The sequence below is a fragment of the Labrus mixtus genome, chromosome 6 (genome assembly GCF_963584025.1).
Source record: "Labrus mixtus chromosome 6, fLabMix1.1, whole genome shotgun sequence".
NCBI lineage: Eukaryota > Metazoa > Chordata > Actinopteri > Labriformes > Labridae > Labrus > Labrus mixtus.
In genome coordinates, this window is record NC_083617.1 from 13,452,180 (window position 1) to 13,465,469 (window position 13,290).

The 13,290-nt window shown below is 41.9% G+C and overlaps 1 protein-coding gene across 3 annotated transcripts in view; it reads right to left on the minus strand.

Annotated features, from left to right (window-relative positions):
• Positions 1-13,290, minus strand: part of sdccag8 (SHH signaling and ciliogenesis regulator sdccag8) — a 44,724-nt gene that overhangs the window by 27,403 nt on the left and 4,031 nt on the right. For 2 of the 3 annotated variants that reach the window (XM_061040078.1, XM_061040077.1), the window contains 3 exons: positions 12,964-13,098; positions 11,883-11,999; positions 11,143-11,285 (listed from right to left, as the gene is read on the minus strand). In XM_061040078.1, coding sequence (XP_060896061.1) covers positions 11,143-11,285; positions 11,883-11,999; positions 12,964-13,098 — 395 coding nt within the window. Of the gene's footprint in view, positions 1-10,007; positions 10,192-11,142; positions 11,286-11,882; positions 12,000-12,963; positions 13,099-13,290 lie in introns of those variants that run through there. The other variant, XM_061040079.1, reaches the window with a different exon arrangement.

Genomic DNA, 13,290 nt, shown 5'->3' on the forward strand with positions numbered 1-13,290 from the left:
GTGATTTTTAAAAATAAACACACAGCATACGTACAATATGCTCCCATACTGACCCTATCCAGAAACCCAGGACCCGACGTCAGAGTCAAATCTGTGCCCTACAGAAATAGTTGTGGGTAGCATATGTGGCAGTGCCGGGGGTCGATTCGATTTCAGCTGTGAAGGTAAATGATTGCCTGAAATTAATTATATCAATCAGAATACCAGCCTTCAGTTGTGTCTAATTGGACATCAGATACATTTATATTATTGAAACATGAAAGAAGGATCTGGGAAAAAAAACACAACTAAATAATTAAAAAAGGTTTAAAATTCTAATTGTAATCAAAGTGGGCAGAACATTTTACTTTGTGTCTACATTGGTGGTCCCTGTGGAACAAGAGTCTTATCTCTTCACTGTATATGCTTGTTTAGTATTCTTTAATGTAAAATCTTTTCGATTTTAACTCAATGCTCGATGTCTACGTCTGCTGTGGAAATTTTAAAAAAGCTTGTTCGACAGCGTGCTGTAAAATGCTACGTAGGACAGGTAGCAACATTGACAGGCATTTAGCAACTATAAAGACATATTGAATATTCTTTCAGTGGCTCTTCTTGCTTCTGTATGTCACATAGATGCATCCGTTTTTACTTCAATTCAATTCAAAAACAAAAAAGGTTATTTGTCCGCAGGGGAGCGATTAAAAATTCCGTCTGTTTCATAATAAGTTAAAAAAAAACTTCTCAGAGTGCAATCAAATATTTTGACTTGCATGCATTTGTTCTTAAAAAAACAAAAATGGAGGGCTTTTAGAGTTAGTTTCAGATGAGGATCAAAGCAAAGCAGTGAAATAAAGGTGAAAATAAAGGTGAAATAAAGGTGTGCAAACTAATAGCTGGTACCATAGGGAGTGTTCTGTCACCTGTGTTTGAATTCACTTAACACATAAGACACACCTGATGTCGTTCAAAATGCCCCTCAGCCTTCACACACCGTTATGAGCTTTAGGGCAACTGGCAGGAAGAAACAAGCAGCATCTCTCTCTCGTCTCCTACTCGTCCAAGTCATCTTCTGTGAAATCGTCTATTACAACTAAACTTTACTTCCCAAGCTCTTTTTTTTTTTTTTAAATCTCTCACAGACCCTCTGCAGTCCTCTCCTCTCCTCTTTTGGCTCCTGGGCCATCAGATCAGATGCCTAGAGAGAGAGGGGTAGCTAGTTATTGAGGTTGATAACAAAGAGAGGCATTTTTTAACTCAGCAGGGTGGGGGGACTCGGGATGGAGATGGGACTGTAGGGGGGCTTGTGCCCATCCGGTGCTGGCCTTCATATACATACCGGCCTCCCTGCTTTTGTCCTCTGCCCTGATCTGCCGCCTGAATGTCATTGCTACAAACTTGTTTCTGCAACTTAAACTTCCTCCTCTTCTCTCTTAAACACGCTTCTATCCACAACTGTCATATTCCCCCTTCTCTTTCCTTCTTTTGTGTCTTCATTAACATCAACTTACCAACAGGCTAGTCTTATAGTACCACCATCAGGGTCATGTCAGTAGCTAAGTTTACATGAGCCAATTTTTCGTCACAACTTCACAGTTTACATGGAAGCTAAATAAAGTGATCCGATTATGACGTGCATGTCCATGCATCATGCATTTAATCAGAATAAAACCATTTTGACATGCGTAGAGCTGTCTGGCCTGTCTAAAGTGACCCGAAATAGCAGCCACAAAAAAGCTGTTACTTCCTGTTAAGATCAATACAAATGTGCTTTAACTTGAAATTGATCTCGGTTCTTTGGTACGTCAGGCACGTGTTTCTGTCAAAGGGTATGTGTCACAGCTTTTCTCTTGAGGAAAATTCTTACTTATGCAGAATTCAAGCCCTTCTCTGTGTATTGATTCCTCTGTTATTATTTCCGGTCAAGTTTTTTGGTAAGCATGCCAGAGCGGCCATGCAAGTTGACTCCGGCTGCACGTCTCCACATGTTGCTCCTCTACTCTCCCGCTCGCTGTGCGCCATCGATTTCATTCTCCTCTCTCGTGTCTGGGATTTTTGGATGCGTGTTTCATCCTTTTCTCACATTGTTTACATCTTCTCCTCCTAATTAAGCTTCAAGTTTAGCAGAACATAATTGCTCTTTACCAATAAACAGGGGAGAGTGCAAGTCTGCAGGACCCTCAGACATGTGCAATTGACGAAAGGGGAAGAATCCGCAGTAAGAACAATTTTACCCCAACCAGTAAAACACAATCAGATCAAGGGTGTACATGGATATTTATCTGAACAAAGGTCACCATAAACCACCCCTCTCATTCAGACTTAAAGTGCTTTCCGAATGAGCTGGATCGGATCAGTCTCTTCTGATCTACGTGTGTATATGAAGGATTTTCATTCTGATTAGGTTTTTATTCCAATTATTTGTGTCCATGTAAACATAGCTAGTGTCTTTCAAACCGATTAACACATGAGTAGCACATTAATATGCATAAATATAGCTTTGCAGTTTATATGTAAAACAATTTGCATGAATATAACAAAATGCAGCAGGTTAAAAAAGTAATCATATGCCCTAAAAATAATAAAACTCAACTTGAATCCTTACCACTGAATTGCTTTATGTACAAGTCTATACAAGCCTTTAAAGACCCTCTCTCCATCTGTAATCACATCTTTTTCTAAAATAAAACAGTTTTCTCCATAACTGCCCTTTAACTCTTTTTTGATATTACTCCAGTACCTTCAAAAGCATCTCTACTCTGCTGCCACCTTTACGCATCTTTTCCCCCTCCCTGCTGTCTTATGCTCCTGCCTCTGTGTTCACCTCCTGAAACAATCTACTGATGGGGGCACTGCTGTTCTACCTTTTGTGACGCTGTTTGGTTCTGCTGTGCCCACACAGACAGGGAGAAAGGGGATGGATTGAAGGCAAGAGTGGAAAAAAAAGAGAACAAAGAGTAGCTATATGAAGGCTAAACATGAAGAGGACGACAAGATAAAACGAACAGATCAATCAGGTAAAAGAGAGAAATGGGGGTAAAGGCAGAGCAGAGAGAGGTTCTGTCATGTTGGATAAAAGCTGTGCCTGATGGGCAGTGGGCACAATGTAGAGTGCCACCCTCACAGCAGGGGTTTGTGAAGGCACAAAAGTTGACCAGATGAATGACTGACACGAAACACACAAATTTGGTCACAATAACAAACAATGCAGTCCCCTTAAATAAAACGGATGTAAAACTGTTGTCCAAAACTCAAACAAGCAGCTCCAACATGTTCTATTATCTTGTGATATTCCAAAATCCATTGGGTATGTGCATAGTTAGAAGATGTGGACTGATGTGTGTACTCTATAAGAGGTACAAAAAGACAAGCGTTCTGTAGAAGAGGTGAAGAGTTGTTTGTCGAGTGATGGCAGAGGCTTGGTGCTCGCCCGTTCATTCTCTGTTCTCCAGCAGGAGTAGTGTGTGTATGTAGGCCAGTGTCCCAGGGCACACTTGGCTGGGGTGACAACAGTTGTAGCCGACAGATTTGCCTCCATCTTGCCTGGGGTCCCCCAGTCAGCGATCTGTCTATTCTACCCTTTTCCAGTCTGCAGGACGGACAGAATATAACAGCTCTGTCTAATAATCCCAGTACTTATTGTGTGGGATTCTCCACTGTTGTATTCATACTATGTATACTTTATTCTCGATTATATTTCTAGTGACAATAAGTGAGTTTAGGATGTTCCAGGTTGTGATATGATAGACAAATGGGTGATGGACTTTGAGAAATAAAAAGTTTCTTGTCTCCTTGCAGCTTTCTGCCAGAGGAAATAGTAGAGGACAATTGACATTGGTAGGTCATCTTGGGGCGATGCCACAAAAATGTATAAAAGTACAGTTTTACTTACTCGTCATCAAAAGAGGTAAAGACATCTTGATGGGTACAGTATAAGTATAACGGGTACGGTAAATTGTAAAAAAAATAAATAAATAAAATTACGGTTCCAAGATAGAAGTCTTATCTGCTTACAAGGCAACACACAATTTAAGGCATGTTTTTTAAGCACTTTTCACACAAGCACTCTTGACATTATTTTAGATAATGTCAGGATATTCAGGACCTGATGTTTTAAGGTACTTGCATTTCACATATGCATCACACAGAGGGAGATTATCTCTTGCAACGATGCTCTCACTGAGTCACCATTGTGGAGTCTTTCTGGGTGTCGGATTCTGGGTTTACACACCACCTCTTTATTTACTGCTGCGTTTTTTTATTTGCCACTGTGACCTTCATGTTCAAAGTGGCACAGTTTACTTTTTTGTTGTTGTCTTGACATCAAGTTTTACACTTCATTTCTGTACTCTGTAATTCACTGAGGTAAATGTTCTGGACTATTTCCCCGCTCTGTTAACATACCTGCTCACTACAACCTCTTGCAGACTTATTACTAGGAGGCTTATAAACTTTACTAAAATAACTTCCATTACTCTATGTCTGTACACATGCACATCCCTTTTAATTACAGTCACAACAACTGAAACTTCGAAAATGAACAATTAAAGACTGGAGAAGTAGAGATGCAGCAGAGAGTCATAGAGTTTGACAGACAGACAAAAGAAGACGGAGAGTCAAAGGAACTGAAGAAAGATAAAAGACGGGGAAGATCTCAACAGATTGAGCAAGAGAGACAGCAAGAGTGCAAGAGAGAGAGAGAGAGAGAGAGGTGAGAAGGCAGGATGGCAGATAGGGCACTCCGACAGCGAGGAGAGAAGAACGCGGCAAGGTCTCGTCACCGGGCCAACAGGCCCACCACTGTCAACATCATGGCACTCTGTGGTACACACATACACACACACATCGACACGCGCACACAAACACACATGGCTGGCCAACGGCCCTCCCAGCTGCCCTATCCGTAACTGTCTGATTAGTTGTGCTAAGCAGCCCCTCCCCTGCCAACCATGGTGCCATCTGCTACCCAACAACATGGCTGCCGACCAGACGAGCACACACACACACACAAACACAAGCGCAAAGACACAAAATCACACAGCAAGCCTCATACCTGGCACTGCCCCGCTGCTGCCACACAGAGACACACACATCAAACTTCACAGACACAGGTGTAGCCCAAAGGTATCAACACTCAACACAAAGGCATGCACACAGACTCATCTAACCGCACGCTCACAAACGTCATGACACAAGCCTGTAAATGGATGTGTTCACAAACACACAAAAAGTCATGCACGCAGTTGCTTTAGAGGTTGTGTGCGTGCATGTGTGCGGTGACAGTTGTGACACTGCTAATGCCAGGTAGAAAGAAAGATGCTGTGCTAAAGTGTGTGTGAGTGTGTGCTCGCTGGCAGCACTTGAAGGTTCATTACGGCCCCCACCTCTCCTGAGTGACTTCAGCCTGCATGGCGCCCCGGCCCTTTTATTCCGGGCCGTGATTGGACAAGGGCCTCCCGCCGAGTTGGTTTGCAGCAGTTTTGTCGCGCCCAGATTTCACTCCCTGCTCAAAGCGAGCCTCTGGCGGGACGCGGCATCTGTTGCCTCACCTTCCTCATTTACACTTCTCCGCCCTGACACACACACACAGATTCCGTTCACCGCCTTTCCAGACCTTGCTATCACAATCGACAACTGCGGGGAGGAAAAAGAGAGAGAGAGCTAGGTAGACGTACAGCGATAGGGAGCAGCAGCGTGACATGTTTAATAGAGTTTGGGAAACTTTGTATTTAAAAGTCACAGCGGTTGGTCTTGAGCTTTTTAATTCTCCGCTTCTCAGCATCCATCTTCTAATTTCAGGGTCACAGAAAGACATCAGAATGCTCTTGTTGTTTCTGCCTGCCTCTTTTTCACCCACTGACTTATCAACATAGACATATACATTAGCAATCAGTCAATAACTTGTTTTCTCTAACTGATGGCCCCATTTAGTATTTAGTACTGTGTTGATGGTCTCTGTATATTCTGTGTAATGTAAAATTCTGTTGGCCTGTTCACTGACAGGAATGTAAAACCGGACTCAAATTCCTTGCATGTGCCTACATACATGGCCAATAGAACTGTTTCAGAATCTGATGCAATCAGTTCTTAAACAAAGTAACACATCTATTACAATGATTAACCTGTTAGGCTGCAGTCTCAACTTCCTCACCCACAGATCAGAAAGAGGACATGTTCTAGATATTTTCTGGTGTCTCAAAAGTTGGATACTTTCTGAATACCTCTATCTTTTAAATCAAATACCTGTACCTCTTTAATTGGTTTTTTTCTGATTCATAGGAGAAGTTGAATTTAAACCCATCATTTGGTCATTGTGGGGGTGGAGTGGCAGGGGGAGGGGTTGGATGGGTGGCTTAATCGGAAACTTGTAGGATGTCATTGTATTGTTATGTGTTTTCCAAAACCTTACAAAATGTTATAAATATATATAAAAATATGTTTGTAAAAAAAAAAAACATAATTTGGTCAATTTTAGACTCTGCCTTCAGTGGAAGATGGGGGAGCAGTCCCCTTGGGCTAACCTTAAACTTGAGACCTTTACTGGACCAATAGCTTCCTCTACAGCTTGAGTCAAAACAATCTCTGCTGCTTCTCATGCACCTACAAGCATGTGATTAAATCCAGAGCAAAGCATAATGATACCTGTATTGGGTTCCAGAACTGCTGCAGTGGTTGAGAAAAGCGTAATGCAATTTTATCACAATACATAACTATGGTTCGTGTAGTCAGTAGATAGTCAACTACTTAGCATCTATGAGCCAGGTTAAAGCTAACCCTAACCCTAGAATAAGGCTAAGCCTAAAGAAACAACCATTCTCACAACTATGGTTCAGAAGATCATGCAGAAGAAGGACACTGTTCAACTGTTTTAAACAAGGTGCAGTCTCCTTGTTTTTCTCTTAAACATTTAGTTCTTAGTTTTACTTTTTTTGCTTTCAGCATAGCAGATTTGTCCACCACCCCCGAAAAAATATATTTAGATAACAGTTTAATATCAACAACATCAAACATATTGTCGAATACTAGCTTAAACTATCTACCTCTACCCCTAGAATTTTTTTTTTTTTTTTTTTCATGTGTGTAAAGTAAAACCTCATATCAATCAACTGATTTTCTGGCTTGGAAATGGACAGTCTCAAGTTCAAGGAGAGCGAAAGACAGCAAGTTAACTTTTCAGAGTAACTGTTTTCAGTTGACAAATATCTTCAGCTTCAGGCAAGCATCCTCATGAACATGGATATTTGATTTCATAGGGATAATAGAAGTGATGGAAGATTTGGTGAATCACAGACCAGACAGACTTGTCCAAACTGGAAAGCAGGCACGCAGGTCTCAACAATCCACAGATACAATAACACATGCAAACACACATCTACCCATTCACGCCTCTCTGGCATGTATCGAGACAGAAGTTATGCTGGGCAGTTTTCACTGTGGCCTTTGGGATCTGTGATCAAAACACAGGGAGAGATGAGGCCGGATGGAGACAAGGAAAGAAGAAAAGAAAGAAAGTGAAGAAAGACAGGAGCAAACAAACAAACAAACTTGGTAAAGCCCTCTGCTGGGCTGGGGCCGGGACTGTAGTGTGTATGTGTGTTTGTGTGTGTGTGCATGAGAGGGATGTGAACAGAGTGGTGGGGATTAGGACGGATCCTGGGCTGTCCAACTCACAGCTGGCTGATGATCCAATCCTGGAGCGCAGCGCAGCACACCAGCCGCCATGGGACCCCGGATGCGTGGATGCATCTGTGTGTGTGAGTGTGTGTTTGTGTCTGTGTGTACAGGCATGTGGATTGGACTGATGTGAGTATCACTGTGCACATTTCCAATCGTGCAGTTGTACAAACAAGTGTGTGTGTGTGTGTGTGTGTGTGTGTGTGTGTGTGTGTGTGTGTGTGCATACAACGTATATGTTAATCAGAAGGAAGGTAGGGCTATCCAAAATCAAGCAGAGGCTATTTGTGCTTCATGTCCCCTGTTTGAAGGTGGGCTGTGATCATTTGGGCCACAAGAGGAGGACAGAATGAAAGAGGGGAGTAAGCAAGTTGCAGGGACAAAATCAAAGAGCTGCCTTCCAAGGCTGGTCATTCAAACGCCTTCCAGCCTCGCTACTGTGAATCTCACACTCTTTCTATCAACACACACAAACGGTAACACAGAGCAGAACACAGCAACTACAAAGACTTTGCATGGCTCTGTAGTATACAACAAGAGAGGGCAAACAGAGGCATGACTACGAATGAACTACATGCAGCTCGGAATAACCCCAGAAGGACAACAGATAGAGAGAGAGAGAGGGAGAGAGAGAGGGAAGAGAGGGAGGGAGAGCATAGGGAGACTCACTCAATGTTTTATTTGTTAAGTTTGTAACAGCAGGGGGAAAAAAAAGGGAAAGAGAACATGACGAGTGAGGAAAAAAGGGAAAAATTCCAAACGTAGCCCTGACCTGAGGCCGTCCAAAGGCTGTGACCAAAGCTCAGCAGGTGTGTCTGTGACATGTGGATGTGTGTGGTTGTGGGTGTTTTAAGTTGATGCTTGCTTTACAAGCTGCTCCAAAAATAAAAGTTGTCCTGTTTTGTGAGATGTCCTCCTTCATTATCAAAAACATACTGTAAAGTCGGATCTTTTAATCTCTGCAAACACACACTGGTGGGTAAAATAGTTTGAGTTAACTGGTAACCTGACCAGCTGAAACTGTCCTTCTTCCTATGACATTCAAAACGTTTGATGACACAGTGCTGGGTTTTAATGTATGATTTTTATATCTATGTTCTGATGTTTAAAGACAAACATCAACATGGATAGAGTCCTTGATGTGTGAGGACTCTTTGCTTTCACAATCAAATATTTGGGTTTTTAAGCAATTTTCACATTTCCGGAAGTGTTCTAACTAATCTAAAATGTCAACCCAAATCGTGAGTCATACATAATCTATTAAAGTCATCTCCACTTTGAAATGTTCAGAAATACTGAATCAAGACTGGAAGTAACAGTCATGCAATTTCCCTTTTGTAAATTCACTTAGTTTTGCACTAATATTGCAACCATACCTTTTTATTCAGAGATGTGTCTATATGCATATTGCTTAAGGTGGATCTAAATCAGGAATTCCTTTCTGTGTCTTCATGTACCAATAGTACATGAAGACATTACTTCACAGATTTAAAGATACTTTTTCGGACACTTAAAGATATGTTTGTTTGTTTTTTAAACTTAATGCAACCCTTCCACTTAGCAAAATAAGCGCCATAGAATTGGAGGCCTGCAGACTCTATTTTATAAAACATTACAGGCTCTCCCTGGGACACAACATGCAAGCCTTTTCAAAGTAGTTCCTGTGCTGTATCTGCTATTTAATTTATTGAACACAACTATGATTTAAAAGTTTAAAGTTTAAGTTTAAACCCTAAGTTTGACGTTAAATTTGATTTTATAAAACTCAGACTTGACTTTTCTCTGAAGCAGGACAAGAAACTACGGATAAAATATCAGTGTCAGAAATTGTTTTACCAATAAATGCCAAAAATTGAATTTGAATGGCTACATGCTCGGCCAAGTCAACAGCTGTCAAACACCCAGTAAGCATCTGCAGAGAGATAAAACTATAAACTCTTTCATGCACATACACCCGCACACATGGCAGTTAAATGGTTTCGTCCAGTGGCTCCTCTCGTACAGGTCAAAGTCATCATGTTGCCATATTAATATGCATGTCATTCTCCACAGCTGGCTGCGAACACACACACACACACACACACACACACACACACACACACACACACAGACACACACACACACACACACACACACACACACACACACACACACACACACACACACACACACACACACACACACACACACACACACACACACACAGCCCGAGCCTCATCCCCTAAAACACACGACTGCTCGGCTTGCAGCTTGTGTATTAGCGCTGGCCAGCTGATAGACAAACACACTTAAACACAGATCAAGCCAGGGGCTGCAGTGGACACATACACACACATTGCCAAGCCAACGGACAAACACACACATGCCGATTACACAAACTTGCATCCCGCAGCCTCAAGCACCACAGGGCACCGCCGCCACATCTGTGCCCATCTCAGACACCTCGGCTGAGGGCAGCGGGGGTGAGACAGTGCCCTGGGCGGCTGGCATGGGCTGGCATGGCCCTGGCAGTGTGGCAGTGGCTGGTGTTGAGGGGACCTGCAGCCAGCGGATGCCGGGGAAAGGGAAGAGAAGGAAAGAAAAGGGAGGAATGTAAAAGAAAGGTGGGAAAAAAAGGAGAATTACGCCAAAGAGAGGAAGGAAAAAAGGAGAAATACGGCAAAGAGTGGAAGGAAAAAAGGAGAATTACGGCAAAGAGAGGAAGGAAAAAAAGGGGAAAGGAAATGTTAAGAGGATAAAAGGATGGACAGCTAAGTGCTAGAGGTGAGAATTGCAAGCGAAATATATCATAGTGGAGTGTATGAACAGGTGGGATAAATAGAAGAGCATACCAACTGATACAGAAAACTGAGAGGAAAAGTAAGATAGAAAGATGCAGACATAGGATGAAAAGGAAAGAATATGGAGGTAGGAGGGAGGGAAGCCGGTAGCGCCTGTCGTGAGAAGGGGTGCAGGGCACTGGCAGGTGGCACCGAGGCCAGGCTGTCCAGTGACCATCAGCCACCCTTTTTATATATATGTGTGTGTGTGTGTGTGTGTGTGTGTGTGTGTGTGTGTGTGTGTGTGTGTGTGTGTGTGTGACAGAAGAAGGGCTCTGGCGTCATTTTGGCTCTGCTGGAGCTGTTGCTGGGCTGGGCACTGGCCTGGTGGCAAAGACCAGGCACTGTGTTTGTGTGTGCAAGTGTGCTAGTGTGTTTGTTGCATTATGTTGTGGCATGCTTAACAGGATTAGAGGTGACCTGGTGAGGTCCAGTTGGTACCGGGACCATGGCACAGCGGTGCGCATGTGTGTTTATGTGTGTTTATGTGTGTGTGTGGTTTGTATAATAGGATTAGCTGTTACCTGGTGCGGTACAGTTGGTGTGCTGGTCTGAACTGGACAGGACTGGGCTGAGCTGGGCAGGAGCTGGGCAGAGGGGAGTGCTGTGTGTGTGTTTGTGTGTGTGTACATGTGAGTGTGGTGGCATGTATAATAGGATTAGGTACTACCTGGTGAGGTGCAGTTGGCGCTGGGCATTTGCCAGCTGTTCTGCTAGGCTCAGGACTTCAGCCTGCCATTGGCTCCCGTCCTTTTGGACAGCCTCCAGATGCCTCTGACAGCCAACCAGCTCTGAGCTCAGCCTTTCCACTTCCTGTCCCGCAGAGATGGTCAGAGAGAGCGAAGAGGAGGTGAGGAAATCTTTCAAAACAACCCACCTTATGCGCTTAGAGAAACTAACTCCGTCTGACATTAAAGTCTCCCGCTTTGAAGGATATGTGTGAACACACAGGAAGATTTCAGTGACAAGCTGTCCAAATTTTTCTAGAAATTTTAAGGAGTGCAAGTCTGAAAACAATTTATGAGGCACTCTACAGACCGTGTGTAATTTAAAAGTGTAACTGTGATGTCTTTCTCTATTGCACAGCATATTTACTAATTATTTTTATCAGCCAACTGACACTTGGTCGAACTGTTAATGATAAAAAAATATTTTAGGAGTTCTTGATTTTATTTCTTAAACTTCAGTATAAAATTCTGACTTCCCACTAAATGATTTGTGTATAAGTAAGTATGATTGTATGTGGTTTGGACCCCAGGAAGAATAATGCACAAGCTGGTGCTAATGGGGATCCTAATAAAGAAAGACTTTTCTGACAGTACAACTCGCTATCTAAGAAAACAACTGATATAGTCCAATGGATCTGAAAAATTGACACTAACTAATGGATGAAAAGCTGATATACTGTACCTGTGCAGCCTTTTCCATTTGTCTGCTGGTCTTGGTTTTGATCTCTCTGAGTTCTCTCTCTGTCTCCTCTTTCTTCAGCTGGGCTTGGCTGAGCAGATAACGTAGATCCACACACACCTAGAGATGATGAGCAACAATTAAAAACAGAAAGTCCTTTGATAAACCAAAAGTTAATTCTGTCTTTTCCCTTTTCCTTCACCACGAGAACATATTTTTTATCACCTTTCCCTTTCCTTATCTTGGCAGATATTTAAATTTAGTCAGACTGTGCTATTTATTTAATATTTGAATGATCTAAATACAGTATATGAGTAACACCTTCCTCCTGAAAGCACTCAAATAAGTGAATAAAATACTATTCTACTATCTATATTATAACTGAAAGTAATTTAAGTTTCTATTGTATGTGCTTTTTTTACTTTTATCATCATAGCTTGTACAAATAATACAAATTGGAGCAAGTAAAAAAACACCACTTATTTTAATGTTGTGACTCTGTGACACTGAAAATGTGTTTGGTCATTTCTCTCAATATGTATCAAACATCAGGGCCCAACTATCGTCAGTAAGTTATTAATACTGTGTGGTCAAGACACTTAAGCAGGACATGCACAACTTTGCTGACTACTGGGCAAAATTGTCACTACTTAACTTCCATTTCCCCACATACACCCATAGATTTACAACATAATATTATTTAAACGTGTATAATTCTCTTCACATGAAACTCAGTTATTTAATTTAGTTATGTTGAATTTACCGTAGCAAAGGCCACATTTTAAAACATAAATAGATTAACCTTTGCTGCCATCTAGTGGCTTAACAAATGCATTGCAATTAAAAGATGCAGACGTGAACTGAACTTGCACCTTTAAAGTAAGTCATGTTTTTTTAGATGCTGCTCTTGCAGCAAAAGTGTATTTCAGTCTTCTATGCAGTCCTGCAGCTGTTTTCTGGTGAACCATAAAAAGCCTTATTAACAAGTTGTATTGAACTATGTTTATTCAAATTGCTTAAGGCAACTTAAGCAACAATGAGTAAAAAAAAACAAAGATTTGGTAGCACAATGGCAACAGTATACCTTAGTATTGTCCTGTTCCTGACTGGTTAGTTTATGAAGAGTATCTTCCAGCTGATTGGTCAGCGAGCTCTTATCTCTTTGAGCTCTGTCGAGCTGGCCTTCCAACTCAGCAACTTGCTGGGAGAGGCTGGACAACTGAAAGAACAGACCCACAAGCAAGTTTTATTTCGGCATTTAGATTCTAAAATTGAATCACTAACATCAGACACTTTATAAGGCTTCTAATAGAACTGCCACTATTCATGAAACAATGTCAATATCAACGTAAAGTAAAGTAATATCAACTTCTGAACGATAATCATGGTTTTCTCAAACACCATTTAAGTA